The sequence below is a fragment of the Trichomonas vaginalis genome, chromosome III (genome assembly GCF_026262505.1).
Source record: "Trichomonas vaginalis G3 chromosome III, whole genome shotgun sequence".
In the NCBI taxonomy this organism is placed as follows: domain Eukaryota; phylum Parabasalia; order Trichomonadida; family Trichomonadidae; genus Trichomonas; species Trichomonas vaginalis.
Genome location: NC_067205.1, coordinates 12,896,447 through 12,911,171, shown reverse-complemented (window position 1 = coordinate 12,911,171; position 14,725 = coordinate 12,896,447). Strand labels below are relative to the sequence as shown.

At 34.5% G+C, this 14,725-nt stretch overlaps 6 protein-coding genes and 2 pseudogenes across 8 annotated transcripts, besides 2 other annotated features; 5 read left to right on the top strand and 3 right to left on the bottom strand.

Annotated features, from left to right (window-relative positions):
* Window positions 1-456, bottom strand: TVAGG3_0691680 (uncharacterized protein; the record flags this gene model as incomplete). The annotated part of the gene is made up of 1 exon (XM_051243059.1): window positions 1-456. The coding sequence occupies one exon, from the start codon at window positions 454-456 to the stop codon at window positions 1-3; it is 456 nt and encodes a 151-aa protein (XP_051089646.1).
* Window positions 1-9,636: part of a mobile genetic element that runs on past the window's edge.
* TVAGG3_0691670 (organellar and viral DNA polymerase type B) lies at window positions 2,200-4,359 on the top strand (the record flags this gene model as incomplete). Its single annotated transcript, XM_051243058.1, has 1 exon — window positions 2,200-4,359. The coding sequence occupies one exon, from the start codon at window positions 2,200-2,202 to the stop codon at window positions 4,357-4,359; it is 2,160 nt and encodes a 719-aa protein (XP_051089645.1).
* On the bottom strand, window positions 4,455-5,021 carry TVAGG3_0691660 (HNH endonuclease family; the record flags this gene model as incomplete). The annotated part of the gene is made up of 1 exon (XM_051243057.1): window positions 4,455-5,021. The coding sequence occupies one exon, from the start codon at window positions 5,019-5,021 to the stop codon at window positions 4,455-4,457; it is 567 nt and encodes a 188-aa protein (XP_051089644.1).
* Window positions 5,954-6,226, bottom strand: TVAGG3_0691650 (uncharacterized protein; the record flags this gene model as incomplete). Its single annotated transcript, XM_051243056.1, has 1 exon — window positions 5,954-6,226. The coding sequence occupies one exon, from the start codon at window positions 6,224-6,226 to the stop codon at window positions 5,954-5,956; it is 273 nt and encodes a 90-aa protein (XP_051089643.1).
* TVAGG3_0691640 lies at window positions 6,272-8,302 on the top strand (annotated as a pseudogene). Its single transcript has one exon. A coding segment is annotated over exon 1 (2,031 nt).
* On the top strand, window positions 8,333-8,803 carry TVAGG3_0691630 (repellent protein 1 family; the record flags this gene model as incomplete). The annotated part of the gene is made up of 1 exon (XM_001582480.2): window positions 8,333-8,803. The coding sequence occupies one exon, from the start codon at window positions 8,333-8,335 to the stop codon at window positions 8,801-8,803; it is 471 nt and encodes a 156-aa protein (XP_001582530.2).
* Window positions 9,637-9,706: 70 nt separating the features above from the next.
* Window positions 9,707-10,953, top strand: TVAGG3_0691610 (annotated as a pseudogene). The gene has a single exon. A coding segment is annotated over exon 1 (1,247 nt).
* Window positions 10,954-11,832: 879 nt separating this feature from the next.
* TVAGG3_0691600 (protein serine/threonine kinase protein) lies at window positions 11,833-13,128 on the top strand (the record flags this gene model as incomplete). Its single annotated transcript, XM_001321125.2, has 1 exon — window positions 11,833-13,128. The coding sequence occupies one exon, from the start codon at window positions 11,833-11,835 to the stop codon at window positions 13,126-13,128; it is 1,296 nt and encodes a 431-aa protein (XP_001321160.1).
* Window positions 13,129-13,214: 86 nt separating this feature from the next.
* Window positions 13,215-14,255: a mobile genetic element.
* The last annotated feature ends 470 nt before the right edge of the window (window positions 14,256-14,725 follow it).

Here is a 14,725-nt window from a genome sequence, read left to right as displayed (position 1 = left end):
TTAAATAGCTTCAGGGTCAATTTCTTCAACCATTTCACTTCCTTCGTCAATGTCAATTGAAGCTTCTTCAACCTTTGGTAGGAGCTTCTGTATGACATCTTTGTTCGTTATTGTCTTCAGAGATGAAGGATAATATTTCACATTTGTTTCACCTTTCTTATATTCTTTCTGTTCGGAAAGATTCATAGCAATACTGAAGAAGTCAACGTTAGAGTTCTTTATGACAGTATAATGAGTATCTTTGACATTCACGAAGAAACTCTTTTGTTTCAAAACTACTGCTAACTCTTGTGAAGTATAACGTTTGCGGTCAATGACAATAGCTAATGGTCTGACATACTGACCAAACTTAGATTCTTTCACAAACTTCTTGTTAAAGATAACATTAACATTTGAAGCACCATTGAACTCATTCTTGATGGCAGTGGCGAGAGCTTGTATGAAAAGAACTTGCAATCTTGCATGTGTTTCATTAAAATAAAAAGTTCGAAATATTTTAAACAGCCTTAAAAAATCTAAGCTAATTTTTTTCTAAGAAATTTTTTATTTCCTACTAAATATGTATCGGAAGTTGTCTAAGTTAGAACACTCGGAAAAAACAACTTCTTACAGAAGCTAACATAGATGTTGCAAAAACATTACGCGACAAACAAAAAAGCACTCGCTGACATCCTCAATGACTACAATGGTGAAATAACTTATGATAGAATTCATGAGTTCATAATGCAAGAGCATTTCTTTAAAATGACGTTGCTATTGACTTATATCATAGACGTTCAATACCTCATGAAGTAAGAAGAGAAATGTTTGACATAACAAATGCAAACGTTGGTCATACTCGTAAAGCTCTTTCGCATGATTTCGTCAAGAGATGTTTGACATAACAAATGCGAACGTTGGTGAAACAAGAAGAAGAGACGACACACTGAAACAACAGAGAAGAGAGATGTTTAAGAGCCGCTATAGAACAAGTTCGCAAAGCTAACGATGTCATTCGTTCCATTGACGACAAACAAAAGAAGGTGAGAGATGGTTAAAGAAGGATGAAGAGAATAGGAAGAGAAATGTGAAGTCAGGCAATAGACTCATTGACTTTAACATCGAAGCTTTAGATGAACCAAACAGAGACTACTTACACAAACATTTCGGTAAGGTTTTCATGAGACTCTTAGAGAAGATTAAAATAAACTCCCAACAAAGATGGATGGTATGTTATAACTTGGTGGAAATATGAATGTTCTACGTTAAACCTCAATAATATTGGAACACTACTACATCAGCTCTTGAAGGAGAATTTATATCAGAGAGAAGCAAATGCTGCAGGTATTGTTGAAATGCACTATGACTTCTTCTGACAAACATAAAGAATCTTACTGAAATAAAGATGTATGATTTAACTGAATATGAAGGCTTAACGATGTCAGATGTAAAGAAAGGAAAGCCACAGAACGACCATATAGAGATGAAAGCACACTGACAGAAGACAGAAAAGATTATTGACAGACTTAAACAAACAGGAGATAAACAAATATAGATGACTTCTGGAATGAAATCCTTGATGAAAAGAAGTTTTATAAGAAGAGAAGCGGTCAGTTCTGGAAGTATCTTTGCACATTACCTATAAATCTTGAACGCTACCAAATCTTCAATGAACTGAACAAAAGAACTGCAACACTTATGACAGAAGACAATTGTTTCGTTTATGCTTGCATTCAAGCTGGAGTAGATGAAGAACTATTGACCACATGAGAGAAGTCATTCGTGTTAGAGACTTTCCTCAAAGTAAAGTACAAGAAATTTCTGACGCAACAGGTATAGCATTTAATGTTACCATTGGTTATTTCAATGACTCAAGACATAATGAAATAAAGAGATACGTACCAAAAGAAGTAAAACTGTTCGAACTATTGACTTACTTCTTGTTGAAGACCACTACATGCTAAATGAAAGACTTCCAATGACAACATATTTCATTCGCAACTATATAGAAATCTTGAAGGAGTGTGGAATGAACATGAGAAACAGATGAAGATTTATACAAAGAGAGAAGATAAATATGTAGTTCGCATGGATAGAACTACACCTCTATGGATGTTATAAAACATTGTGGAGTGCAAATATTTCGAACCTATTTCTTATGGAGAACTTTTCACATATACGACTGACTTATATAAACAGAACCTTGCACCATTTAAAGATTTGACATATGCTCCAAAGTATTGTGTACAACTGAAGAAGAAAGCCGAGTCAAAAGAAGTAAATAAAAATAAGTGCAAGTTCATTCCTGAGCACGTTTTCTTTGCTGACTTTGAGTGCAGTACGGATGGCTTTCATAAAGCTTTTAACATCTGTTATGACAGTGAAGATGGTTCAGTGAGTGAAAGCATATGGGGTCAGAACTGTGCAACAGAATTTTTGGAACGACTTCCTGACAAGAGTTTAATATATTTCCATAACCTCAGCTATGATATAAACTTCATCTTAAGACACATGACAGAAGTGAAAGGAACTCCCATCATTAAAGGTTCACGAACAATGCAAATAATTGGCTTATATAAAGGAAGGGCAATTATTATAAAAGACTCTTACAGTGTTATAAATAAGAAACTTAAACTATTTCCTGCTATGTTTAACTTACAAACAGGACCGAAAGAAGTATTTCCATACAACTACTACAGCAGTGTTTTGTTAGCAAATGACAACAGAACTGGTGTCATTTCTGAAGCATGTAAGTTTATACAGGATGCAGATACATTCATGAAAAACATAGATTCCATCAAAGGTTGCAGAATAGATGAAAACCATTTCGACTTAGAAAAATATAGCACGTTTTATTGCAAACAAGATGTAAGAATTTTAAGAGAAGGTTTTGTTAAGTTCCGCAATGACATATTGAAAGAATTTGATTTAAACGTTTATGACTACGTTAGTATTTGTTCAATTGCTAACAAATTATTTGAGAACAGAGTATACTTCCCGAATGGAAATCTTTATGACCTCTCAAATAAACCAAGAGAATTTATTTCACGCTGCATTCAAGGTGGAAGATGTATGTTGTCAGATAACATTAAACAAAAGAGCAAAAAGAAACTCATTGCTGACTTCGACGCTGTTTCATTATATCCATCCGCTATAGCAAGATTGTATACTTTAGAAGGAATTCCAAAAGTATTGAAGGATGAGATGTTAAGCACAGAGTATCTCATGAGACATTTATTCGATGACGACCAAAAGGAACCCATTGGTGAAAAGTTTATGTCTGGCTTCTTTGTTCTCATTAAGATAACAGAGATTGGAATACCCAGACACTTTCCTTTAATAGTTTGTGACCCTGAACTAAATCCAGAACTTAACGTTCCCAGAAGTTCAAACACTTGCTGTCTCATGTATGTTGACCATATAACATTACAAGACCTCATAAAATATCAAGGTGTCAAATGTGAAGTGTTGCAAGGATACTATTACGATGGAAACAGAGATATTAGAATAAGAGATGAAGTAAAGAAGTTGTTTGAGTTAAGATTAAAGTATAAGAAAGAAGGAAATCCTTTGCAAGAAAATATAAAGCTCATTCTGAACAGTATTTATGGCAAAACTATTCTATCTCCTATTGAGTCAAAAATAACCATAGTAGATGACAAAGATGCTATAAGATATGCCATCAGAAACTACAACCATATAGTGAAGTTCGAAGGTTTGGATGGTTCAGATAAAACTATTTTCAAGCTAACGAAAAGCATTTGCAGACACTTTAACTTCTGTCCACTTGGTGTTAACATTCTATCTATGTCGAAGAGAATAATGTGTGAAGTATTCTGTACAGCTGAGGACTTAGGAATGGACATCTTTTATAGCGACACCGACAGTATGCATCTCTACAATGAAGATATCCCTCGTTTAGCTGAAGAGTTTAGAACGTTATGGAAAGTTCTCATTGGTAAAAACCTTGGTCAGTTTCATAGTGACTTCGCAGAAATAACACCTGGAAAACAAAGTTTAGCATACAAGTCAATATTTTGTGGAAAGAAGACTTACATAGACTTACTCACGAATGATTTAAATGAAGTTGCATTTCACTGCAGAATGAAAGGCGTGAAGCAAGATGTTATTGCTTTAACCGCTAATGAAATGTTTCCTGACTCTGTTCAGTGTTTCTATGATGAAGATAAAGGTTTAATGGTTCCGCAAGGAAAATTTGACAAAGACTCTGAGTTCAGTTTAATGAAACTTTACAAAGCACTTCATGATGGTCAAGAGATTGGATTTGACTTATGTAAGTCATGTCAACCTTGCTTTGAAGAGAAGTTTAACTTCTCAATAACGACTAAAACAAGCTTTATTCGTAAGTTGAAGTTCTGAGGTCATTTATTTTTTGTCAGCAGTGAGACCATTCGTGATAAAAATAAGCCGCTAGCGGCAAGGGCGAAGCCCATGTGGTCATATATTTTTGTCATTTATACATAACCATTGTCTCTCTTAAACTTTGCAATAAACAGCTTTGTTCTTCTTCCTTCTACATCTGTAATGTTTATATAATCTTTGTTATACTGTCTTAAGACATTCATTCGTCTGTATTGAGTTCCCATGAAACAGTAAAAGACATCTTCACTTGGGACATAGTAGTAGTTCTCTAACGTGTGATATGAGTATTGTATAATTTCAACAGCGTCTTCAGGAAGAGAGTCAACAATGTCAAACCAATAGCCATTTGAACCAGAAATATTTCTCATGTTTTCTCTTCTTGTCGTCCATCTTAAGTTCGAGATATGAAAGTCTCCTCTGTCTCTGTTTATATGGTCTACTTCACGAAGTCCTTCAGGGTTCGGAATGAAAGTTTCTGCAACTATTCTATGTTTCATTAGCTTGTGTTTGTTTAAATTTACACAAATATAACCATTTCCTTGGTCAAACTCACTAACAACTCTTTTATTGCTTATACGTCTAATTGGATAAGGGTACTCTGAAAAGATTTCATAGTCATTGTCATGTTCGAGTGTTTGCCAATGTCCTTCACCTTCCATGCCTTTCACTCAAATAAAAATTTTCAGAAAAAATAAAACTAGCGTAGATTTTACAATACTGCGATGGTAGAGTTTAAGAGTTGTGCTTCAATGTAGAGACAGTCCTTATGGTCTGGAGGTAAGAACACTGGGCAGTTATGGTCATGAGTTGAGTACATGTCTATCCAAAACTCACGATTGAAGCCAGTTAATTTATAGTATTTAGGGTTAGGAAGTGGTGAAGTTCTTGTATGACCAATGAACTCATTTTCAACTCCCTTACTTAAGTTTGAATATAATATAGCTTGCTTTCTATCCCAAATGCCAGGTGTTACAATCTTTGAAAATTCATTTTTCCTCGGAAGCATTGCATCATAATTGAAAACATTCTTGAAGTCTTCATTGGGTTCAGAGATTTGAAATCTTATACGTAATGGATTTTCTTTCTTTTTAGCTACTTCATTGAATGGTGAATATATAACAAACTGACAGTCATGAGTTCCATCTTCATTTTCATTAAATTCATAATGAAAGTCTATAAGTTGTGGCTGACTACCTTCTTCTTTCAGTTGTGCAAGAAACTCACGTAAAGGCTGTAAAGTTTGTACTTCAATGTTGAACTTTTTCTCGAACATCTCATTAAATGAAATCATACATTGCAACAATGTTGTATCGTCCTTAAAGTATTTGTATATGTGAATGTTTTGGGCGCTTAAAGACTGTTCGTCATTTTCTATCTCGACTTGAAGTATAAAGTCAACCTTTCTGAAAGCACGTGTTATATACATAGATGTTATGCCAATGTACTTCTCTTCATTTATGTTCACAATCCAGTCTGTTGGAAACTTAAACGTTACTCTGTTCCCCTTTATTTTGACGTCAGGGTTTTCACTACTGAACGCAACAGTTAAAGGTATTTGTCTATACATTTAATTCGGATAAAAATAAACCATTTACTCTTTCTTTGCTTCAGCTTCTTTAGCTTTTTGTTCTTCCTTTGCTTTTGCTTCTTCTCTAGCTTTCTTTGCCAGCAAACGTGGGTTCTTTTGTCTTCCAGCAGCTAATGCAGCTAGTTGTTTTTCACTAAGTTTTCTCTTTGGTCTCTCTGGCTTTTGTTCTTGTTTTTGTTCCTTCAGTTCGGATAAAATTTGCTCGCGAATTTCTTTCTTCAATGCTTCAACATCTATGACCCCTTGGGTCTTGTCCGTAGGGCTTGTCTGAGTCATTTGACTGCAGATAAAAAACAAAATTAAAACTTTAACCGATGTAAAATGAGCTTGTCAAAATCAGAGCGAGAGTCTATTATATTAAATGACGCAAGAGGAATACAACATCCTTTCTATTACGTAAGTCAGAGTAAAGATGGTAAAATATACGTAAGAAAAAGAAAGGTTCCATTAGCGAATGCAGAAAGTGACAACATTAAAGTGCATGGCACCGAGGGTGAAGCCCATATAAAACCTTCCGTTCAAACTGAGCCACCAAAAGAACAAGAAGAAAAGAAGCCAGATGTACTTTCAATAACGAACCAAGAGCTTATTGCAAAGTTCGTGAATTTCATTGAAAAACAAACCGAGTCAAAGAACCCTGACCCACCAGTGAAAGAAGTTGAGACAAAAGAGAATGTACAGTTCATTGAAAATGTCAAGAAACAACTTCCACCACGAATGCCAAGAAGAAGAGTGAGAATAATGAAGTAAATAGATATTTTTATCTGAAGTAAATACATGCAGAACGAACAGCTAAACGAATTTACTCCAGCAGAGCATATTCATCAGATTCGCTCATATTTCGATATCATAGACAATGCAGTTCAAATTGGTGACACTAATAGAAAATATTCTGACGCAAAGATTCCATCACAACCTGGAACTGCTAAAGATAACACATGGGTAACATTCAATCTCTCACCTCCTGGTGAAAATATGTTGGACCTTTACAATACATTCATTACGTATAAAATGGAAGGTCAATTTATTGCAGATAAAGAAATTGGTTCAGGTTCCAATAAAACAAACCCACCAGGATTTTGGATTGGTTTCGATGACGCTTTCTATGCAGTTGCTGGATATCAAATCCTTGCAAATGGTCGTATCGTATATTCTCAAGACAATGCAAGAGAAGAAGCATATATAACTTCAAACTCACAAACTACCGAACAAATAAAGAAAGTAGATGTTTTCTCAAAGACCCGACATGAAGATGTATGGAGTCATTCGGGAACATGCAGAACAGGACAAATTGTTAGTGGGCCGATTACAGCAGGAAAATCATTTGATTTTAAGCTTCGTTTAAGAATTCCTGTTAGAAAGTTTTTACCATTAGAAGCTATAAGATTTATTCCAGCTTTTGCAGGAAACATTCAGCTTAAAGTAAAGTTCAGTAGCGACGCCTTACAATGCACATCTATATCTGTAAATGATATCATTGCTTTCAATCCAACTCTTAAAGTTGCATTTGCTTCAGATTCAAATCCACCGACAAATAAATTTGTTCCATGGAATGAACCATTCACTATGATAACGAAGGCAGTAGAAGCTAGTGGAACAGTTACTATTACAACTGTAACCCAGCAACTATTTCGAACAAAGATGGATTTTAATGAATGTTTCATTCATCCAAAGTCATTCTCTTTAGACCCTAACATTTATACAGAACTTGTAGAACATTATACAAACGAGGCTTTATGTTTTCCTGTTAAAGTTATGGATTGGATTCCTATGGACGGTTCATTCTCAAAGAATACAGATAGTTCAAGTGCAACATTTACAGCAGCTTATACGCCTATTAATGTTAAAAGTATTTGGGCACTATTTAGAAAGAAAGACAACTATTATGTTAATTTTGAGAACCCTAAGTTTAAATATCTTCAGCTTTCCATGGGAGCTTATGGAAATATGCCTGCAGAACCTGAAAAATCATATGGACCTGTATTTTATGAAATGGTTGCGAACGCTTGCAATACAAACAATGATATGATAGGATTTAATGAAGATGTTATGAGGTCATTGGTGGATGATGGTAGTGTGGAACATAAATGGGATAGCTATGACAACACACATTTCTTATGTGGTTTTCCAACTGAAGTGGACTTTTGCTTCCAGCAAGGTCAAACATCTACTGCTCCAATAACATACAAATTGTCTGTTAAAGGACCTATTGAACTAGCAACTGAAAATGTACCAAAGCCACTTATTGGATTTATGAGGGATTGTTGCTTTGCCATTCAGGTGCGTGCTAATGGCATCCCCATAATAAGATTAGATGACTATAACTTAGCTACGGACAACAGTGAGGAATAAAGGATGAACGTTTATTTTTAAAGCTTAAAAATGAGTTCTTCATCAAGCTCTCGTGAACCTTCACCATCTATGAAACAAACTTTACCAAACGATTATGGAGCACCTATTGAATATTTCTTACGAGCTGCACAATGGCAAAGAGCAGTCTCACCAAGGTTAGGTGTTCCACCAGCTCCAGTCAAAAATAGCATTTGGTCAAGTCCTTATATAAGATATGGTCTCCCACTAGGTTTGCTAGCTACAGCAGGAGCAGTTATGATGTTGAAAAGAAATAAAGCAAATGTTGTAAATAATACTGAAGTAGCTGAAGTTAAACAAATTCCAACACCTTCGCCAAAACCAACGTCAAAACCAACGCCTTCACAAGCAAAACCTTCAATGACTCCTGAACCTATGGAAGTACAAACTCCTGTTCAAAAGTCAACTCCTAAACCGACTCCAACATTTAAACCAGAACCTACTCCTCAAATAAATCGTAAAACTCCTGCGTTTCCTTACTGAAAAAATAACGTTATTTTTATTTTATTTGAACATTTTATTTAGAGTAAAATGACGACTAAAGTCACTGAAGCAATGAAACAAAAGTTTTTGGTAGAATACATTAAATCAGGAACTATTCCAGAAGGTTTTTACATTCATACTATGAAGGATGGTAGAGTTCAGTTTAGAAAGATAAAGCAACCATTAGATAGAGAAGGAATTTTGAGAAAGATTAAACTTCATGAGGACAACATTGCTGAACTTAAGAAGAAGTTAGAAGAGTTGGAGAAAGGAAGAGAGTTATAAAACAATGAATTCAAGAGGGTGAAAAAAGAGGTGAAAAAAGAGGTGAGATCTCACCACTTCACCTAAATATATTTTTGCGCTATGTTTTCATACGTGTGAGGGTGGTGATATCATTAATTTTAAGTTTATTTTTTATTTTACTGAAAATTTTTATTTGGATGTAAATGACAGAACAAAAGCAACTCATTCGAATTCCACAGTATAACAAACATACATTTAAACATTTATTCTTCCTTCCTGAGTATAACATGTTCTTTCAAATACATCCGAGACCAGTTGACTTTTCATTGACTGTGTATAAAGATAGAAATAGTTATATCATTAAACCATACGATGACGAAGGTAAGTTATGTAAATTGTACGTTAAGAAGTTAGAGAAAGTTTATGGCTTCAAGTATGACTACAATAGGGTTAACACTGATGATGAAGATATTGAGGAAAATTTATGAGAACATTAGTGAAGTCGTTAGTGAGAACGATAGTGAGAACGTTTATTTTTTACATTAGTGAGTTCGTTAGTGAGGTGAAGTGGTTGGCAGCTTTGTAAAGTGTCAAATTCACAAGTATTGGGTAAGGTGGAACGCAGTGCCGCCGTACCCAAGACTTGTATACTAACTTATGGCGACTATCCGGTACGATCAGCAAGGGCATATGGTGATCAATTATGTATGGAACGCCAGAGAACTGCGCTATATCATGGTTCGCAGCTTCCTTGATGCATGTAGTGTGTCTTGCACAGCTACAAACATCGAAAATGCTTTTAAAGCAACAGGAATCTATCCATTGGATATGAACAAACCTCTTGCTTCCAGATACATTGTAGCAAATGGAGTTCCTCCTGCAAGGCCCAATTTTGTCAACGACAAAGTCCTTACAGATCCAAATGTGATGATGCAAGTCTTCCAAATGGAATATGGACGCCCCATGCAGCAACAGGATTGGTATTTCAATCTGTTTGTGGCTATGCAATCTGTTTTGGCCTGGAATGGAGCATATGGCCAGGTTCTTAGTCGTGAGTTACATCTCCTTTATCCTACTGCAGGTGGATTTCAAAAAATCCAATTAAAATGATATAAAGCTGAGGAGCTCCAGGGTGAAGAGGAATTGATGAAGAAAAGAAGCAGCTGCATAATGGAGTGAGGAAGCATCTTGATGAAGAGAGGAAGCACTTTGAAGAAGAGAGGAAGCACTTTGTTGAAGAGAGGAAGCACTTTGAAGAAGAGAGGAAGCACTTTGTTGAAGAGAGGAAGCATCTTGAAGAAGAGAGGAAGCATCTTGATCAAGAGAGGAAGCACTTTGAAGAAGAGAGGAAGCACTTTGTTGAAGAGAGGAAGCATCTTGAAGAAGAGAGGAAGCATCTTGATCAAGAGAGGAAGCATCTTGATCAAGAGAGGAAGTACTTTGAAGAAGAGAGGAAGCACTTTGTTGAAGAGAGGAAGCATCTTGAAGAAGAGAGGAAGCATCTTGATCAAGAGAGGAAGCACTTTGAAGAAGAGAGGAAGCACTTTGTTGAAGAGAGGAAGCATCTTGAAGAAGAGAGGAAGCATCTTGAAGAAGAGAGGAAGCATCTTGATCAAGAGAGGAAGTACTTTGAAGAAGAGAGGAAGCACTTTGTTGAAGAGAGGAAGCATCTTGAAGAAGAGAGGAAGCATCTTGATCAAGAGAGGAAGCACTTTGAAGAAGAGAGGAAGCACTTTGTTGAAGAGAGGAAGCATCTTGAAGAAGAGAGGAAGCATCTTGATCAAGAGAGGAAGCACTTTGAAGAAGAGAGGAAGCACTTTGTTGAAGAGAGGAAGCATCTTGATGAAGAGAGGAAGCACCTTGATGAAGAGAGGAAGCTTCATGATGGATGCATGATGGAGTGAGGAAGCATCTTGATGAAGAGAGGAAGCGTAAGAACCGATAACATTTACAAAATATTAAATTTATTTTGTAAATTTTCCAAAAGCCTTAGTACCAATGTAATATAAATGCTCCAAAAATACCATCCCTCCTTCCAAAAGCGTAAGAACCGATAACATTTACAAAATATTAAATTTATTTTGTAAATTTTCCAAAAGCCTTAGTACCAATATAATATAAATGCACTAAAAACCCAACTGCCAATAGCATGTATTCAAAAAATGCAATTCAATACAAATTTGATTGCATTTTTTGAGATGGAAGTGTATCTGAATTCACAATTGTAATCCACGAATACACTTCCATCTCATTGATAAGAGGCTAATGTTTTTCTCATTAATAAGGCGCTGTTGGCCTCTATCCATAGCCGAAGTGATATTAACGTATGTTAACGTACAAAGTAAAAATATGTTTATTCTTTTTAAAATCATTTAGTAATTAATAATATTTAGCACTCATAGTAAAAACATTAAAATTTATAAGAATCGTTATGAAGAAAAATTGAGAACTTATGATTTTTATTTAAGAAAATGATTAAATAATATATAAATAACCATATAAACAACATTTTAGATTCCTCTGAAAAGGGTATCTCAAATTGGTCTATGACCAATTGAATGGTTCGCCGGTTATTCAAGGTACGGTAATTAAAATTTCCTCCTCTCAATTTTCAGTATTTCATGAAATCATTCATATGTATTAGAGAATGATATTAATAATAAAAAATATTAAAATTTCATATCTGTAGAAATGTAACGATTATTTTCATTCAATTATATTTAAAATACCGCTGACAGCCTGAAAACTTTTTTTAGAACTTTTTTTTTTCAAAAAAATAAAATATGAGTTCAACAGATACTCCAGACCTTTATGGACTTAAAAGCTGGCTTAAGAAAAAAGGCACCAATCAAGGTTTATGGCATAAGCGTTTCGTTACGTTAAATGAAAAGAAAATTGTTATTTCAAAAGATGAAGAACAGACTCATATCGAGCAAGTGATTGATTTGGGACCAGATACTACTGCCGAGATAGTAACTGGTGCTTCAACACCAAGATTCCAAGTTATTCCTTCAGCTGGCGCTGATCCATTATTATTTACAGCTGGCTCTCCAGAAGAAGTTGCTCGCTGGGTTGCAGCTATTAATCAAATCAAGTTACCAATGCAGCATCTAACAATGGATAATTTCAGGATTATCTCTGTTATCGGAAGAGGCTTTTATGGTAAAGTCATGCTCGTCCAAAAACTCGATACAGGAGACTTGTACGCAATTAAGTCAATCCACAAGTCACGTATTAACGAACCCGGAAAAGCTAACTCCGTTTTGGCCGAACGTAATATTATGATGAGAGCTCATTATCCATTTTTAGTCAATCTTTGCTTCGCATTTCAGACACCAGCCAAGTTTTACCTTGGCTTAGAATACGCTGCAGGTGGCGAACTTTTCTATCATATGGATAAAGTCGGTACAATCCCACTTAACGATGCTCGCTTATACATCGCTGAAATCGGCCTTGCCCTCTCATATCTCCACTCATTGGGTATTGTTTACAGAGACTTAAAACCAGAAAATATTCTTTTCGATGCTGAGGGACACATCAAACTTACTGATTTCGGTCTCTCTAAATCACTCATCGATTCGGAATCAACATCTACCTTCTGCGGAACATCAGAATACCTTGCTCCAGAAGTTATTATGCAACAAACTTATTCTTACGCCATCGATGAATGGGCACTCGGCGTTCTTGCTTTTGAAATGATTCTCGGTGTTACTCCCTTCTACGATGATAACAAAGCTGTTATGTTTGGCAAAATTGTCAATGAACCACCAGTTTTCCCACAAGGCCTTGACAATCGTATTATCGACTTTATCAACAAATTACTCGCTAAGGATCCAGCACAGAGAGCTAAATTCGACGATCTCAAATCTCATCCTTTCTTCGAAGGATTTGATTGGGTCAAAGTTTACAACCGTGACTACACACCATCATTCGTACCACAAGTTAAAGATCCCCTCAACACTCAGAACTTCGATCCTGAATTTACAAGTGAAATTGCTGCTGATTCATTCGTTCAGCCGGCAATTGGCGATGATGGCGCAGTTCAGGGATTCTCATACTATGATTCCAATATGAATTGATGATTTTTCTTTCTTTTTTTTTCAATCCAAGGATTTTTATTATAAATTTTTACAGGAATATAAATATCTTATATTGATTTAGTTAAGGGTGCACACGAGAGGATCATGTAAACTTCAGAATTTAGAACCTTATTTTTAGGCATTATCTTGGCTACCTATTTAGGCTCGAAAAGCAAAAAATATCAAAAAATACAACTTGACTCCATTATGACCCTTTCATGGAGGTAGTTTTTCTCCGCTAGTATTTTCCTTTTGAATCTCTTTACAATTCGAAATCAAATTCAAACCTCAGTAGAAGAAAGGAAGAATCGACTTACTACGGTTGTAATACGAATAAATACATATATTTAATTATTTTTATTTACATAATAATTGTTTGAAGCTCATATTCCATCAAATTTTTAAATAAAAACATTAAAATGTTGAAAATGTTCATATATTTTAATAGGGTTTTGGCACTTTATTGAGGAATTACTACATACATAGTCGAACTGAACTTGATATTTTGAAATTTAAATTATTTATCAAAATTAAAATTTAACTTGAAATTTATAATTATTTAGTCATATTTTGCATAATTCTAAGTAGATTTTGTAAAAAATCAAGAAAGAAAAATTTTAACGTGCTTTATTTTTTCTTTTTTATAATAATACATATTATTATATAATTAACATATTCATAATGTTTCACCCTTTCAAAAATATAATCCTCCTCCTCTCAAATAAACGTACATACGGGTGGCCTCTTTTTTCAAAAAATTAAAATTTGAAATTTTGGGCTCAAATATTAGAGATTTTTTCAACCTTCAACGATATATGTTGTCTATATCAGACCTCCTTTCTTTTTGATACTTAACATTGTTCCTAAATCTTAGCCGTTAAGGCTGTTCTGAAAATATTTTTTTTTTCGAAAAAATTCGAAAAAAATTCTTAAAATTCAAAAATCCCTTAATTCCTGAGGATTTGGAAAAAAGTTTTTACATGAACATGTGTATATTATATGAAGTATATTGATAAGGTAAAAATCAAATTTTATTGCATATTCATCGAGAAAATAAACTAACGAATCCCTCAAAATTGAGAGGGTAATCCTCCTCCTCTCAAATAAACGTACATACGGGTGCCCCCTTAAATTTTCTTGATTTTTCTTACAAAATGAAAGAAATTATTTCGTATATGATAAAATAAGAAGAAATACCATAAAATCATCAATGTAGCCATTTCTTTGATTAATGAGTCTGAAATAAAAAAATTATTGATTTTAGACAATTTACAATAAATAAAGGAAGTGAGCGATTGTGCTCATATAATGACATGAATCCATTTTTATTGTTCATGAATCATTTAATCATCATTTAATTAAAAATATACTTGGCAAGAACACCATTGAGTTGAACAAATGCATGAAGAAGAGAAAAATGAAGAAACTTTAGAATCCAATAGAATCAATCCAGAAAAAATAACTAATGAATATAGTGAATTATGTTTTTAGTTCTGATAATTCTATCATAGAAATTGCAACTTTATCAGGAAGCTGTTTTTTCTTATTCCGAAATAAACTCTTACATCAAAAGTAAATTGTTTCATAACATTTGGTG